Source organism: Microtus oregoni, unplaced genomic scaffold, assembly GCF_018167655.1.
Source record: "Microtus oregoni isolate MIOR12 unplaced genomic scaffold, Mior012 000006F_ref0000085, whole genome shotgun sequence".
Taxonomy (NCBI): Eukaryota; Metazoa; Chordata; class Mammalia; order Rodentia; family Cricetidae; genus Microtus; species Microtus oregoni.
The window spans coordinates 60,289,826-60,307,864 of NW_024543065.1; the positions used below are offsets into that span (position 1 = coordinate 60,289,826).

The 18,039-nt window shown below is 44.0% G+C and overlaps 1 protein-coding gene across 1 annotated transcript; it reads right to left on the reverse strand.

Annotated features, from left to right (window-relative positions):
• Positions 1-8,147: 8,147 nt before the first annotated feature.
• Cebpg (CCAAT enhancer binding protein gamma) lies at positions 8,148-16,420 on the reverse strand. Its single transcript, XM_041653960.1, has 2 exons — positions 16,301-16,420; positions 8,148-11,536 (listed from the first exon to the last, which is right to left on the reverse strand). The coding sequence occupies exon 2, from the start codon at positions 11,438-11,440 to the stop codon at positions 10,988-10,990; it is 453 nt and encodes a 150-aa protein (XP_041509894.1). The 5' UTR covers positions 11,441-11,536; positions 16,301-16,420; the 3' UTR covers positions 8,148-10,987.
• Positions 16,421-18,039: the final 1,619 nt, after the last annotated feature.

The following is an 18,039-nucleotide window of genomic DNA, read 5'->3' on the forward strand; positions in this document are numbered from 1 at the left end:
GATTATAGCTTAGTTGGTAGAGCACTCACCTAGCATGCAAAAAGTCCCAAGTTCAAGCCCCAGCATCACACAAAACCAGATGTAGTGGTACATACCTGCATTTGAGAGGCAGAGGCGGAAGGTCAGAAGTTCAAAGTCATACTTGGCTGCATATCAAGTTGAAGGCCAGGCTTGGCTACATGAGAACATCTCACTAAAACTAAAAACAAAAAAATCACAACTAATTCATTCAAAGTTGGATAGAAATGATTACTGTGCTACAATTTTTTTTTTCCTGAGACAGGGTGTCTCTGTGTGACCCTGGCTGTCCTGGAACTTGCTCTGTAGACGAGGCAGGCCTTGAACTCAAAGATATCCCCATGCCTCTGCCTCTAATTAAAGGCATGCGCCAGCGCAGACGCGGTGGATGCGGGATAGTCCAAGCATGAAACAGTGAAGCCCACACTGAGAGCAAATCGCCACACTACAACTAAATCAAGTAGGTTTTGGTGGGCCTGGCCTGCAGAGTGGTAGACCTTTTATTGGAGGTCCACGGGCGAACGGGGAGCCTAGTCCTGTCCCTGAAGGATACAGGAAATGGAGCGGGGGCATTCCCGGACTGTAGTAATATGAGCGGCGGGGCTGCATCCCCAGCACCCCGGCAGCCTGGCTAGCTTATGCTCCAAAATAACAATACACAAAATGTATTCATTTAAACACTGCTTGGCCCTTTAGCTCTAGCCCTTACAGGCTAATTCTCACATCCCGATCAACCCATCTCTAATAATCTGTGAGCACCGGTCTTACTGGGAAAGGTTCAGCATGTCTAACCTGGCGGCTTGCTTCATCGCGTGCGTCTGCCAGGGAGAAGGGAGCATGGCATCTCTCTGAGGTGTCTGCTCCCGAGAGCAGAGCTATCACGTCTACCCAGGAGAGGGGATCATGGCGTCTCTGCTCCAGAGCAGAGCTGTCGAGTCTGAGCTCACTTCCTCTTCCTCCCAGAATTCTGTTCTGTTTACTCCACCCACCTATGTTTTAACCTATCAGGGCCAAGGCAGTTTATTTAACCAATGACCTTCCTCCATCACCGGACCACCTTGACACACACACACACACACACACACACCCATTAGCCTGCGAGGGCTGGTACCCTCTGCTAGGGCTGCTCCTCCTCTGCTGCGTCCTCTCTCTCCCTGGCATATCCCAGCTTGCGCCCAGGGGCCTCCTTCACTCCTGGCATATCCCAGCTTGCGCCCAGGGGCTTCCTTCACTCCCCCTCCCTTCTGCAGGGCCGCGGGATCACCCAGTTTAGCCTGTTTGGGCGCTGGATAGGGAGCTTGGGGCAGAGGGCAGTGGGAGTTTCTCTGTTTTGGTGGCTGGCCTGCAGAGGGGTAGGCCTTTTGTTGGCAAGGTCCCTGGTGAACAGGGAGCCTGGTCCTGGTCCTGAAGACCCTTCTGAGTTGTGAAAGAGATCTTGGCCAGCGGCGGGACCCAGGAAACGGAGAGAAGGCATTTTGTAAGCCAGGCCCTGGCCAGCAGGAAAACCTGTTCCTGTTTTAAAAGACCCATTAGATAGCATCGATAGGGGGAGATAGGCAGGCGCCAAGGCAAGAATTCACCCAACAATCTGAAAAACAACATGAAAATACCAGAACTCAATGATCTTACAACAGAAGGACTTGAACACCCTAACACAGAAGAAGTGGAAAAAATTGACTTTATGAAAGCAATAGAGTCCCTTAAACAACATGTAAAAAACGCCCTTATAGAAATGGACAAGAAGTATAACAAAAAGTTTGAAGAAATGAGTAAATGCGTAAATGATACCCTGGGAAACCAAGAAAAAACAAACACGTAATGGAAACAGTTCAAGAATTGAAAACTGAAATGGAAGCAAGGAAGAAACACAAACTGAGGACCAGCTGGATATGGAAAATCTAGGTCAACGAGCAGAGACTACAGAAACAAGCATAATCAATAGAATACAAGAGATAGAAGAAAGAATCTCAGATTCAGAAGACACCATAGAGAAAACAAACGCACTGATCAAAGAAAACATCAAAGCCAACAAATTCTCATCACAGAACATTCAGGAAATATGGGACACAATAAAAAGACCAAACCTAAGAATAATAGGGATAGAAGAAGGAGAAGAGTCACAGCTCAAAGGCCCAGAAAATATTTTTAACAAAATTATGGAAGAAAACTTTCCCAACATAAAGAAAGATATTCCTTTGAATATTCAAGAAGCATACAGAACACCAAACAGACTGGATCAAAAAAAAAATCCCCTCGCCATATAATAATCAAAACATAAAATATACAGATTAAAGAAAGAATATTAAGAGCTGCAAAGGAAAAAGGGCAAGTAACTTATAAAGGTAAACCAATCAGACTTACACCTGACTTCTCTATAGAAACCATGAAGGCCAGAAGGTCCTGGATAGAGGTACCCAAACTACTATACCCAGCCAAGCTATCGTTCACTATCAATGGAGAAAACAAGACATTTCAGGATAAGAAAAAATTTAAACAATACGTAGCCACAAATCCAGCACTACAGAAAGTAATAGAAGGAAAATCACAACCCAAGGAATCCAACATAGCCAACACTGCCTACAATAACTCAGGCATATAGCAACCCTTCACCAGCACAACTCAAAGAAGGGAGACACACAAACTCTACTATCAAAAACAATAAGAATAACCGGAGTAAACAACCACTGGTCATTAATATCACTTAATATTAATGGTCTCAATTCACCTATAAAAAGGCACAGGCTAAGAGACTGGATACGAAAACAGGATCCAACATTCTGCTGTTTGCAAGAAACACATCTCAATCACAAAGACAGACATCTACTCAGAGTAAAGGGTTGGGAAAAGGTCTTTCAAGCAAATGGTCCTAAGAAAAAAGCAGGTGTGGCCATACTAATTTCTAACAAAACTGACTTCAAACTAAAATCAATCAGAAGAGATCGAGATGGACACTTTATACTCATAATAGGAACATTTCATCAGGATGAAGTCTCAATCCTGAATATCTACGCCCCTAATACAAAAGCACCCACTTATGTAAAAGAAATATTACTAAAACTCAAGGCAGACATCAAACCACACATACTAGTAGTAGGAGACTTCAACACACCTCTCTCACCAATGGACAGGTCAATCAGATAGAAACCTAATAGAGAATTAAGAGAATTGTTGGAGGTAATGAAGCAAATGGGACTTAACAGACATCTATAGAACACTCCACCCAAATAGGAAAGAATATACCTTCTTCTCTGCAGCTCCTGGAACCTTCTTGAAAATTGACCACATACTCGGAAACAAAGGAAACCTCCACAGATACAAAAAAATATCAGTGTCCACCTGTGTCTTATCAGATCACCACAGACTAAAGTTAGAAGGCAACAACAATGCTACCCCAAGAAAGCCGACAAACTCATGGAAACTGAACAGTCAACTACTGAACCACACCTGGGTCAAGGAAGAAATTAAGAAAGAAATTAAAGTCTTCCTTGAATTTAATCAAAATAAAGAGACAACATACTCAAACCTATGGGACACGATGAAAGCAGTGCTAAGAGGAAAGTTCATAGCACTAAGTGCCCACTTAAAGAAAACGGAAAAAGCATACATTGGGGACTTAACAGCATACCTGAAAGCTCTAGAAAAAAAAGAAGCAGACGCACCCAGGAGGAGTAGAAGACTGAGGGCAGAAATCAACAAAATAGAAACACAGAAAACAGTCCAAAGAATCAATGAAACAAAAAGTTGGTTCTTGGAGAAAATCAACAAGATCAATAAACCCCTATCCAAACTAATTAAACGACAGAGAAGAACACGCAAATAAATAAGATCAGAAATGAAAAGGGGGACATAACCACAGACACAGAGGAAATTCAGAGAATCATTAGATCTTACTACAAAAGCCTGTATGCCACAAAACTAGAAAATACAAAAGAAATGGACTTTTTTTAGATAAGTACCATATACCAAAGCTAAACCAAGACCAGGAGAACGATCTAAATAGACCTGTTAGTCGCAAAGAACTAGAAACTATTATCAAAAATCTCCCTTCCTTGGGGGATGGAGAGATGGCTCAATGGTTAAGAGCACTGCCTGCTCTTCCAAAGGTCCTGAGTTCAATTCCCAGCAACCACATGGTGGCTCACAACCATCTGTAATGAGGTCTGGTGCCCTCTTCTGTCCTGCAGGCATACACACAAACAGAATGTTGTATACATAATAAATAAATAAATATTAAAAAAAAATCTCCCTTCCAAAAAAAGCCCAGGACCAGATGGTTTCAATGCAGAATTCTACCAGAACTTCCAAGAAGAGCTAATACCTATACTCCTTAATATATTTCACAATATAGAAACAGAAGAGTCATTGCCAAATTCCTTTTATGAAGCTACAGTTACCCTGATACCAAAACCACACAAAGACCCAACCAAGAAAGAGATTTACAGGCCTATCTCACTCATGAATATCGACGCAAAAATTCTCAATAAAATACTGGCGAACAGAATCCAAGAACACATTAGAAAAATTATCCATTATGAGCAAATAGGCTTCATCCCAGAGATGCAGGGCTGGTTCAACATACGCAAATCCATCAATGTAATCCACCATATAAATAAACTGAAAGAAAAAAAAAACGTATGATCATTTCATTAGATGCTGAAAAAGCATTCAACAAAATTCAACACCCCTTTATGATAAAGGTCTTGGAGAGATTAGGGATACAAGGGTCATACCTAAATATAATAAAAGCTATTTACAGCAAGCCAACAGCTAACATTAAATTAAACGGAGAAAAACTCAAAGCCATCCCACTAAAATCAGGAACACGAAAAGGCTGTCCACTCTCTCCATACCTCTTCAATATAGTGCTTAAAGTTCTAGCAATAGCAATAAGACAACATAAGGGGATCAAGGGGATTCGTATTGGAAAGGAAGAAGTTAAGCTTTCGTTATTTGCAGATGATATGATAGTATACATAAGTGACCCCAAAAACTCTACCAAAGAACTCCTACAGCTGATAAACACCTTTAGTAATGTGGCAGGATACAAAATCAACTCCAAAATATCAGTTGCCTTCCTATACACTAAGGATAAGGAAGCAGAGAGGGAAATCAGAGAAGCATCACCTTTCACGATAGCCACAAATAGCATAAAATATCTTGGGGTAACTCTGACCAAGGAAGTGAAAGATCTATTTGACAAGAACTTTAAGTCTTTGAAGAAAGAAATTGAAGAGGACACCAGAAAATGGAAGGATCTCCCTTGCTCTTGGATTGGGAGGATCAACATAGTAAAAAATGGCAATTCTACCAAAAGCAATCTATAGATTCAATGCAATCCCCATCAAAATCCCATCAAAATTCTTCACAGATCTGGAGAAGACAATAATGAACTTTATATGGAAAAACAAAAAACCCAGGATAGCCGAAACAATCTTATACAATAAAGAATCGTCTGGAGGCATTACCATCCCTGACTTCAAACTCTATTACAGAGCTACAGTATTGAAAACAGCTTGGTATTGGCATAAAAACAGAGAAGTCAACCAATGGAATCGAATAGAAGACCCTGACTTTAACCCACAAACCTATGAACACCTGATTTTCGATAAAGGAGCTAAAAGTATACAATGGAAAAAAAGAGAGCATCTTCAACAAATTGTGCTGGCAAAACTGGATGTCAATCTGTAGAAGAATGAAAATAGATCCATATCTATTACCATGCACAAAACTCAAGTCCAAATGGATTAAAGACCTCAATATCAGTCTGAACACACTGAACCTGATAGAAGAGAAAGTGGGAAGTACTCTACAGCACATGGGCACAGGAGACCACTTCCTATGTATAACCCCAGCAGCACAGACATTAAGGGCCTCATTGAATAAATGGTACCTACTGAGACTGAGAAGCTTCTGTAAAGCAAAGGACACTCTCACTAAGACAAAAAGGCAACCCACTGACTGGGAGAAGATCTTCACCAACCCCGCAACTGACAAAGGTCTGATCTCCAAAATATATAAAGAACTCAAGAAACTAGACCGTAAAAGGCTAATCAACCCAATTATAAAATGGGGCACTGAGCTGAACAGAGAATTCTCAACAGAAGAAGTTCAAATGGCCAAAAGACACTTAAGGTCATGCTCAACTTCCTTAGCGATCAGGGAAATGCAAATCAAGACAACTTTAAGATACCATCTTACACCTGTCAGAATGGCTAAAATCAAAAACACCAGTGATAGCCTTTGCTGGAGAGGTTGTGGAGAAAGGGGTACACTCATCCATTGCTTGATGGGAATGCAAACTTGTGCAACCACTCTGGAAAGCAGTGTGGCGGTTTCTCAGGAAATTCGGGATCAACCTACCCCTGGACCCAGCAATACCACTCTTGGGAATATACCCAAGAGAGGCCTTATCATACAACAAAAGTATATGCTCTACTATGTTCATAGCAGCATTGTTTGTAATAGCCAGAACCTGGAAACAACCTAGATGCCCTTCAATGGAAGAATGGATGAAGAAAGTATGGAATATATACATATTAGAGTACTACTCAGCAGTAAAAAACAAGGACTTCTTGAAGTTTGCATACAAATGGATGGAAATAGAAAACACTATCCTGAGTGAGGTAAGCCAGACCCAAAAAGAGTAACATGGGATGTACTCACTCATATTTGGTTTCTAGCCATAAATAAAGGACATTGAGCCTAGAGAAGCTAAATAAGAAGGTGAACCCAAAGAAAAACACAGGCATCCTCCTGAATATTAACCTTCATCAGGCGATGAAAGGAGACAGAGATAGAGACCCACATTGGAGCCCCGGACTGAAATCTCAAGTTCCAAATCAGGAGCAGAAGGAGAGAGAGCACGAGCATGGAACTCAGGACCGCGAGGGTGCACCCACACACTGAGACAATGGGGATGTTCTATCGGGAATTCACCAAGGCCAGCTGGCCTGGGTCTGAAAAAGCATGGGATAAAACTGGACTTGCTCGCCGGGCGGTGGTGGCGCACGCCTTTAATCCCAGCACTCGGGAGGCAGAGGCAGGCGGATCTCTGTGAGTTCAAGACCAGCCTGGTCTACAAGAGCTAGTTCCAGGACAGGCTCCAAAAAACCACAGAGAAACCCTGTCTCGAAAAACCAAAAAAAAAAAAAAAACAAAAAAAAAACTGGACTTGCTGAACATAGTGGACATTGAGGACTACTTAGAACTCAAGAACAATGGCAATGGGTTTTTGATCCTACTGCACGTACTGGCTTTGGGGGAGCCTAGGCAGTTTGGATGCTCACCTTACTAGACCTAGATGGAGGTGGGTGGTCCTTGGACTTCCCACAGGTCAGGGAACCCTGATTGCTCTTTGAGCTGATGAGGGAGGGGGTCTTGATCGGGAGAGGGGGAGGGAAATGGGAGGCGGTGGCGGGGAGGAGGCAGAAATCTTTAATAAATAAATTAAAATAAAAAAATTCATAATTGAAAAAAAAAGGCATGCGCCACCACTGACCAGTTTTGTTTAAAAAAAAAAAAAAGCAAGGTCTCAACAGTACTCACGCTAGCCTAAAATCCAAAATCCTTCTTTTGTATAATGCTGGGATTATAAATGTGCTCCACCACTCAGCCACACAGTTTTCATGATCATACAACAGTCAGAAACTTACATCCCCAAACACAAAGAGACTCACAGAACCAGAGGAAAGCATCTAATTGTTTTCCTTGAAACACACAATTCAAACTGGTTTCATGGGCCCACGATATTTCTGAAATCAGCTAATTCACTTCCATACCCAGGCACCATGTAGGTAGATGGTGCTCGCACTCAGCTGTGCTGTTAGGGACAGGCCTCAGAAGGAAACCATAGGCAGGAACTAGCAGGAGACAGCCCCTTTCATCATGTCCCCTACTCCAGGATGCAGTTTTAAGTTAGACCAAACAATTGAAGATGCATTCCAAGTTTAGAGAAAACTACTTCACTGTCTACTCAAGGAAATCCAAACTTGTACAAAAGCACCCTCCTGACCATGTCCCCCAGCCCAGCCCAGAACAGCAGCAGGAGGTACCTTGCAGGCTCTTTGGGGCCAATTACAAGTGAACTTCTTGCTTACTTCCAAGATAAAGAAAACCACAAAGAAATCCAGTCATTGTTCCAAAGGTGTTTTATTTTTAAATTCATTGAAGAAATAAAATTATACTTAAAAAAATAGAGTAATCTCACAAACTGAAAGCCAGAAACAAAAAGAACAAGTTAGTATTTTTCCTGAGAGGCAGATCTGATTAGCTGTATGGAATCTTACCTAGCCTGTCAAATACACAGGTATCATTCCTATTTCTAAGGCATCAGAAGCACTCTAGGTGCTACAAGGGTTGTTCAGGCACGAAGCTTCAGCCCAGGGGGCAGGAGCGGCTAAGAAACATCAAAAGCTGCTGCAGTTCCTTATCAAACTGTACATGTTTCTACTTCCATAGATTGAGAACTACAGAAAATGAGTGGACTCATGACCTGGATTTCAAATCCCGGGTCACATTTTAATAAAACCCTAATGAAGATTCCAAGGTCACCTGTCACAAAGGGCCAGGACAGAAGGGAAGCTCTGATCCCTCCCTCTGCAGCCACCCCAGGGGACACAGGTGTGGCTAATCCACACTGAGGCCTATCCACAAGGCAGATCACTCTAAAGGTTCCCCAGTAACAAGCTATCTCCAAAGTCCTAAACTTACCCACTCCCCAAACTTAGTTCCCTTCAATTTTACACTAAGAACTCCATCAAGCTGAACATCATTTCACTTTAGTAAGAAAGTCCAAGGCCAGCTAACATTTGTGTTCTATGTGGAACTGCTTGCTTGTGCTAACCATCTGATTTACAAAGGTTAAGAGCATTTAGTTAGAACTGATTTGTATCTTCTGATTAGAAATATTGAGCACTGCCTTCCCTATGGCTTACATCCTCGCACCAGTAACCACAAATTCCATGAGAACATCCATTTGTGAAAGCTGGTGTTTGAAAGTAAGAGTTTCCAATGTCTGTGTACCTACTGTAGGTTCTTACATGTTCAACCAGGACCTAACTGTATCTCCCATTAAGTTCACTACATAGTATCAATCAGGTAGTAAAGATTAGAATTGTATGGGTGCATCCTTGTTAGCTATATAAAACATCTATCAATCTTTGTAAGTGATGGCTATTACAACCAAGGTAAACTGGTGCTGGACCCTAACTTTTAAGAACCCCTCTCATTTCTTGGTTCCCTAAGAACAGTGTCAACTCCTGTCTTCAGCACAGTGGCCCTAAAAGCCTTTGCTGAGCTGCAGGGCACCAACAGCTTCTGCACAGAAGAATCCGCACTCTTCTGCCACACTCAGGGAGCAACCTGAGTTATACTGGGGTGCAGTAACCAAGTCTTAGTAGGAAACCAGGCCAGAAATGACCATGTTCAAGCAAGATTCCCAGCAACACAAACTGTGATCATGCAAGACTCATATTTTCGGCACCCTCTCAGGAACCAACAAACTAGCTGGAAGTGTGCAAAAACTGTGAGTTACCAAGACAATCTACACTGCAGCACTGACAAAGCGGACCCTAGAGACACCCTAGCGGCTCTGAGTTCACAACAAAGTCAATATCCTGAGTTTTATCAGCTTCTTCTCTCTAAAATAATTTATACAGAACATAAAAGCATACTAATGGATAAACGGGCAATGAAACATCAAGTCTGGAAGAACACCCCACTAAACTAGAAAAGAAATTCCTCAAAAAAGGATAAAAAGATTTAGTAAATAAATTAAAGATTGAAACCTTATACTTTCAAGTTTTCTTTGACTATTCTTTTGAGAGATGTCATGAAGTTGACACATTTTTCTAATAATCATTTAGTTGAGATCAAATGCCAAAACGTGCCTCTTCACACAAGAACACACAAAAAAAAACTATGCCTTTAAAAAATCATGGCCCCGTTGGGAGTTATTCTGAACACGGGAGAAACCAAATCAATTGGTATTCTTTTCTTTTGTTGTTTTTGAAACAGGGTTTCTCTGTGTAGCCCTGGTTGTCCTGAACTCACTCTGTAGAGCAGGCTGATTTTGAACTCACAGAGATCCATCTGCCTCTGTCTTCCTAGTGCTGGGACTACAGGTGCCCAGCATAAATTAGTATTCTAAATCATGGTCTGTATCATCAAGCCAAGGTGTTTCACTTACTAACTTGGCTGTCAGAAAATGGTTCCCCCCCTAAAACAAACGCTACCTTGATCAGCATCCACAGAAACTAAACTGTCAGTACACAGTAGATACTGTTTTTTAGGACACAAGATAATGCTAATCCAATAAACCAAAGGACCCCAAAACTCAATTCCACTCTATGCCCTTTAAAACACACAAAGGGCAGGGAGCACTTCTTTCATTCCTAAATGCAATTTGTATTTTGACATGACCTGAATGGGATTTCTTTACTTTGCCTGAAGTCATTTTTAAAAAATATGTACTTGTTGGGATAAACAATGCCAATTATGGTAACACAAGTTTATACTAGCTGTAAAACAGGGCCAAATTATTATGATTGGTTTCTGAAGCCCTAGAATTTACAATACACAATTTAAACAAAATCACAAATCGAGGAACACAGATGGAATCCAGCTTTTCTTAATCCACAGTTTTGTCTCATTAAAACCCAAAACCTTCTATATGCCCCTCCACTTTCCCATTCCTAAAAAAAGATGCATTTCTGGGGAAGTCAGGATTTATTAAGAATATTAAGGTCCAGGAATTTTGTTTTAACCATAAACCCTAAGTCTTCTTTTAGTGCTTCAAAAATCCATTATCATTTAAGACCAGATAAATTACATGGCTAATCGACTGTTCAGTGCTGAGCCTAGAAAATAACCTCCAATGGAACAAGACCAAGCTCAGCCATGGAACCAGGCAGTACAGGATGGTCACACCTCTCATGTTCAAGCCACAAAGCTGTGGCGCCTGGAAGGAGATCTACTGCCCTGTGTCATCAGAATTTGTCGTTGTAGTTTCAGTGCTGATGGGCTGCACGTTGTCAGCGAGGTTGTGTGCATGCTCCAGAAACAAATCTTTCAGTACACTTAATTCCTTTGTCAGCAACTTAATTTTGGCTTCCAACCGTTCATTCTCTTCTTTGAGCTGGTTCACTCTTTGCAGCGTATCTTGAGCTTTCTGCTTGCTTTTTAACCGGCTCTTCTTCACGGCCATATTGTTCCGCTCTCTGCGCTGGCGATATTCGTCACTATTTCGATCCATGGGTGAGCTCTTTTTGCTTTGCTTGCTTGGAGGCACAGCTTTACCTCCTCCCCCAGGCCCAGCGGGCACCAGCTGAGGAACCTGCTGTAAGCCACTGGCATGGGCCTGAGTATGAATGACACTTATTCCATTCACTCCTGGAGTAGTGGCTGGCTGCGACAGCTTGCTCATTTGGGCGTGTTCCTTTGCCAACACAGAACAGGCAGAAACCAAAGCAATGTGATCAGCAGAGGCCACACTCAACTGCCAAAAAATCTTCACATGTACCTAGTTAGAAAATAAGTTGCATTAAAATATTTGAAATGACAGGATCAAGTGAGATTAAACTTGATGGACCTATTGCAGGCAACCATTATTTGGTTTTTCTGACACAACTGCCAACTATTGCAGTGTTTCCAAATTTCAAAAGATAAGTTGGTTCAGAAACACCATAAGCTGAAGGCCAGCCCCACCTGGGCATAGATGTGATTATCAATAAGGGGAGGAAAAAACAAAAGCATAACACAAATTAGGTAGCACACGTGAGCTAACAGCACTTGGACTGAGCTGTCTGGATGGAGTGAGCATGGAAAAGCAAGTTCAATATTGTAAAAGGGACACCTACAATGAGAGGGGGGTGTTTCAGTCTGCAGAACCCAGTGTGCGGCTATGATGGCAGCACATCCCTTACTCAATATTCCCAGGGTGACTTCTTCACCTATTATGGGCTATTTTTTAAGGCAAGGTATTTTGAGTTGGTTAGTTGATTTGCCTTTTTACATTTTTATCACACCTTATATGATAGTTTACTGAAATTTACTCAATTGGGTTCTTGTATTTGGGAACAGAGACATCCAATAAAGTACCCCCATTCCAGCCTGCATCTGTTTTTATTCTTGACAGAATCGAATAGTCCAGCAGTTCTCAACATGCAGGCTGCAATCCCTTCTGCAAACTTTTATCTCCAAAAAATACTTACATTATAAATCATAACAGTAGCAAAGTTACAGTTATGAAGTAACAACAAAAATGTTATGGTTGGGGGAATCACAACATAACGAACTGTATTAAAGGGTCGGTTACAGCATCAGGAAGGTTGAGAACCACTGGCCTAAACATGCTGATGAAGAAACAATGTTCTAACGATACAGTCAAGGAACCCAGGCAGAACCAAGGACAAATGCAGCCAGTGTTGGGACCCACTTCTCCCGCAGGGAGCTCAGCAGACACTGAAACACTTCTGTGGAGAAACCACTGAGAGCTGGCTAGCTGTGGCTGTAACTAACCCCTCTGGTCACCCGTGAACTGTGGAGTGTGAAAGCATACCCCACCGACCCCGGCCATAGAGGACAGGTCACTACAAACTGAACAGCTGAGTCAGCTGTGTCCACTAGGAGACACAGTACCCTTACAAGTGTATGCCCGGCTCTCTTTTTCCAGAACTGCTAAAACAACATCAATGGACAAAGCTGGGGAAGTTCACCAGAGTTAGGAAAATGCCCCAATAAGTACACCCAGTGTAAACACCAGTCCAGTCAGTAAACATAATCAGCTTCACTCAAACTTTGGTCAAGCCTTCCTTCACGCATGCTTATTAAGTTGGCCTTTTATTATTTATTACTATTAATCTTTGCCTTTAAATGTCCATATATCATTACTTTGAATTGTTTTTAAAAAGCCACTTAGCCAGCCCTGAGCTAGTGGGTCATCTGTTCTTACTCCAGCACTAAAGCAAGACAGAAAGCTTCCTTCCAAGCCATGATGGATATGGACTCCAAGTTACGCTCAATAACAGACATTTCACAATTTCCCTTGAAAATGATTATGTGGCCTAATTTTTCTCCCACTTAAAAGGTGGCTGTTCAAAATACAGAAAGTAAACAAATTAATTAAAAAATAAGAAGTGGGTATTAAGCCACCCTAGCTGCCATGGAACACTGTTGCTTATCAAGTTGGTATAATGTTTAATCCAACTTTAAAGACTTGTATGATTTAATGCCTCTCCTGGGATTCTATTTCTTATATTCTTCTTCAGAACCAATCTCTACAGTCAATCTGTCCTAGCTCAGAAACAGCCAACAATCCAAAGAAGTGCAACTAGACACCAGATCAAATCTTTCCTTGGCTCTGGCTACCTCATTTTTACCCCGGACATACCCCTTCCCTCCTGCAAGCATTAACTGCCCATCCATACAAGAGACGTGGAAATGGTACAATGCCCAATGAACAAAATACCATGAACTCCAGTCACTAACAACTTACTCACAACAGGCTTCAAATTCAGTGATGTCCTGCCTATTTCTGAACCAAAATACAAGAATGGGGAAGGGTTCTAAACAATCTTACTAAGATGCTAACCAGAACAAAGGAGAGGTTTTGAGTGCACCTTTGGGCTAGAAAAACAAGAATATTGTTTACTGAACCTACAAAGTTGCAAGAAAAAAGGAGTAGAAATAAAAAGTAACTCATGATTGTCAAAAAATAAAAAAGTAGGCTGGACAAAGTGGTGCATGCCTTTAAAGCCAGTCTTGGGAGGTGGAGTCAAGCGGATCTTTGTGAGCTTTGAGGTTAATGTGCTCTGCTGGTCTGCGAAGCAAGTTCCAAGACAGCCAGGGCTATGTAGAGATCCTTTCTTTTTTTTTTAAAAAAAAAAAAAAAAAGTCGGGCAGTGTTGGCACATGCCTTTAATCCCAGCACTCAGAAAGCAGAGGCAGACAGATCTCTGTGAGTCAAAGTCAGCCTGGTCTACAGAGAAAGTTCCAGGACAGCCCTACACAGAGAAACCCTGTCTTGGAAAATAAAAATAAAAACAAAAAACAAACAAATCTTCAACCAGTAGATAAGTCAAAAAAGTAACTCTTAAAATGAAGAGTAGACAGAGGATTAAGGAGTAACTAACTTTGTTTTTCGAGACAAGGTTTCTCTGTAGCTTTGGAGCCTGTCCTGGAACTAGCTCTTGTAAACCAGGCTGGCCTCGAACTCACAGAGATCTGCCTGTCTACCTCTCAATTGCTGGGATCAAAGGCGTGTGCCAGCACCGCTGGGCCAAGTACCTAATTTACCAAGCTTCTAACAGATCACAAACGTCTGCACTGAACAGACACTTGTTATGTATACTTTTGTTCCTTTCACAAACATTTACTGAGCTCTACAGCAAAGCAGTCTGACATTTAGTATCTCGATATTTAACCCTAACTCAAAGTCTGGCTCCTGAATGGACTAGTCTATTCCAAAGTTCAGTCCACAGGAAGCTGGGTGGTGCCTCCTTCCTTGTACTTGTCAATCACCCAAGAAGCAACAGGAAAGCTGAGGAACAACAGACCTCAAAGTGGTCTCTGGACCGAACACCAGCAACTCTTACAAGTGCCAGTTCTCAGGCTGCCAGACCAAGGACGGAGTTTTCTTTCAGGGTGCTCCCAACTGATTTTGGTGGCACTGACAAAGGAGAGCTATGGCTGCATACAAACAATGAATCTTAAGAATGTGGGGCTAAATGAAATGAGTTAACACTTCTTTATCAAATGCAAATTTAATTCAAGTAATGTTCTTTCAAAAGAATAAAACAATGAAACACTAAAATGCTAGAATAGTAAAATAATATAGGATTTTTCTCATTTTTTACTTGGAACAATAAACCTGTACAGAATTTTCCGAGCTTGTCTTTTTTTTTCATAAATTTGGATAGAATCACATATTTCCCCCATTGGCCTCTCAAAATAATTTTTTTACTGAATTTCCTTAATGAAGGTTGAGTCTTCAAATTTACAAACAAAAATATATCATCACATCTATTGTCCCTCTTAATGCCACAGAAATTACCTCAGGCTGACATCATCTCTCAGGGGCCCTAATCTCAGGTATAGTAGCCTGAGCTCCCCAAGCACTCACTATCTAGACTAGCTAGGGCAGTGGTTCTCACCCTTCCTACCGCTGCGACCCTTTAATACAGGTCCTCATGGTGTGCTGACCCCAACCATAAGATTATCTTTATAGCCAATTCATAACTGTAATTTTGCTACTGTATTGAATCGTAATATAAAATTTTTTTTTCAATCTTAAATGACCCCTGTGAAAGTTTTGATTGTCCGACCCCCAAAAGGCTTGAGACCCACAGGCTGAGCTGCTGATGTAGGGCAATCTTCTACTCAAACCTAATTATGTCACATCTTGCTCCTGAAAAATCAGTGTCTGTGACTCCAAAGTTCATGTCCTAGCCCTCTACAGTTCCTGCTTCCTTACGCCCAACTCAAGACCACTATACTACCAAGTGTCTTCCAAGTGGTCTGTCTTCTCTGTGCTTTCTGTCCTTTCTGCTCCCCAAGTTTCTTTGGCAACTCCAGCTTCACTGTGTCTCCATGGAGACTGTTGGAGGCAGGGTCCATGAAGGAGAGGACACTCCCTCAAAGAGTCCTGTGAAGTGTTCCACTGGAGGATGGGAAGAAAATACATGCTTGTTTGGGTACTATCCCTTAAACCTACTCACAGTATTATTTATCACATCCAAAACAAAAACCTTGTTTATAGATTTGTATTTATTAGATCTTGTTCAGGTCTCCCCCCCCCTCCTTTCTTCTTTAATGGCAGGGCAGGGCAACAGGGTGGGTAGGGGACCAATAATAGTGTTAAGAACCTATGCAACCACCCCACAGAGGAAAACCTAGAACTGCCATAGCAATCACTACTGCGACTGAGTGAGGCAACTCTGGACCAGGCCCTGTGTCTCTTTCTCATGAGCTCAGGAGGGAATGTTCCCAGGGGCTTTTCCGGGGATCATTTAATTTACCAGGGATGAAAGCAGCTCTCCAAGATCACAGAGCCTGGCTGACAATCAGGACTTGCTTGGGAGAACTTATACTGGGGGAGGGGTGGCGTCTGTTCCCACTTATTTGTTTCTGATAGGTAATAAAAATAACTGAGCCAGTAGAGCATGGCCACCAGAGGCAGGAAACAGCTCAACAGCATCCTGTCATTAGTTAGTTTTTCAGAAACAGGTAAATAACCCCAGGGGTTGCTTATCAAAAATACTACTCAAGTGGCAACAGCTGAACAGACCTTAGAGAAGCCTAGGAGGGTGGCTCAGTGGTGGAGGGGCTTGCCCGGCCATGCAATCAACTCTTCTATGTAGAATTCCTCAGTCAAGAAAGCCCTTACGGTGCTTTATCTCAAATTTTCCCCTGTGAAGACAGGTCTGCATTCAAATAAGGATTCAAGTGGGTGGAAACTCGGAGACACAACCCCCAGATGTTGTGCAACCCACAAAGGTTAAAACCTTTCTAAAATTGACACATCTTATGATGCAGCTTACCGAAACAACACACACACAAACGCACACACACCAACTCAAACAAGAGCAAAACTAAACATGCCAACGTTCTTAGGACCAGACACCCAAGCGCACTCGGAGAAACAGACCATCCTTCCCCTCACACATGCACGCCCGACCTCTCCACCTGGATACCTCCGCTGGCTCTTTTCCCGCGTTCCCTCCAGCCGTGCTAAGGAAAGGTTTAATGACTCCCTTCTGCTTCTAGTGAACTGGTGGTCGATGGGCGATCTAGGATGCCCTCCCCCTCCCAGTGGACTGCAGGACACGCGACCGTCTCCAGAACCAAAGCCAAACACCCCTCTTACAACGTTATGTGTTTAGAAATCGAGTGTTTTCCCTAGGTGGCCACTAGATTATTAACTCCAAATAGGACCCGGGCCCACCCCACGTCCGAGATGTTTGGGAAGCGACAGGAAAGAGTCCTAGGTGGCTCCAAAGTAAGATTCGGTCCACCTTCTATTCTAGGAACACCCTCCATCCCCAGGGGCCAATGCGCGCCGGGCTTGTCACGCTGCACGTCGCAGGGGGCCGGGTTCTGGAGGGGCCACCTGGTCCTCCATCCCTTCCCCGACTGGGGCGAGGGGCGCCCGGGGAGGGGGGGGAGCGCGGGGGTCGGCGCCATGCGAGGCGGCGCTGGGCCGCGGCCAGAGATGAGCTCAGCCCCGCCGGGTGTTGCCCGCAGGTTGCATCAGACGCCGCTCCGGGCCCCCGCCCGCGCCACCAGCCGCCAGGGGCCTTCCGGGCCAGCCTGCCGATTCGGGCAGGGCCGGGTCTCGCCGGGCCGGGCCGCCGCCTACGCAAGCGGCGGGCTCCACCGCGGCCTCCTCCCTAGACCCCTCCGAGCGAGAGCCCGCGGCCTCCTTACCTGCACCTCCGGCCGGCCCGCCCGCCCCCAGGCGGCCTCCACTCCGAGCGGCCCCGCGCGGCGCGGCCCGACCCGACCCAGGCCTCGCAGCCCGCGAGACGGCAAGGAGGAGCGACGGTTACGAAACCGGGAGCCTCCGCCCGTTCCGCCACCGCGGCCACCACCGGCTTTCCCCCTCCTCGGTGGATCCACGCGCTGCCGCCGCCGCCGTGACCAATAGAAGCGCGGGTCTGAGAGCGACGCGCTCGCCCCGCGAGACGGGCAGCGCCACCAGCCAATCACGGGCCGTGTGACGGCGGGCGCGCGGCGGGGCGGGACCGGCGGGCGTGGTGGGCGTGGCGGCACCGGCAGTGGCTGGAGGCGCGCTCGGTGGTTCCCCCTTAGGCTGCTGGCGCTGGCGGGCGGCGGCCCCGAGCTGTGGGAGTGACCCGCAGAGAGGAAAGTTCTGTCGGTGTTGGAGGCTTGAGAAGACGGTCACCTTGTGAGGCTACCTGCCTTTGGGAAACGACATTTCCTAAGGTGGTTAGGCCTGAGGGCTCCGAGAGTTTGGGAAACTTTGACAAAAGCAAGTTACTCTGTCCGAAGTAGGGTTAGTACACT

Coding starts and splice junctions, on each gene's coding strand:
- Cebpg (XM_041653960.1), bottom strand. CDS start 11,440: ATGAGCAAGCTGTCGCAGCCAGCCACTACTCCAGGAGTGAATGGAATA.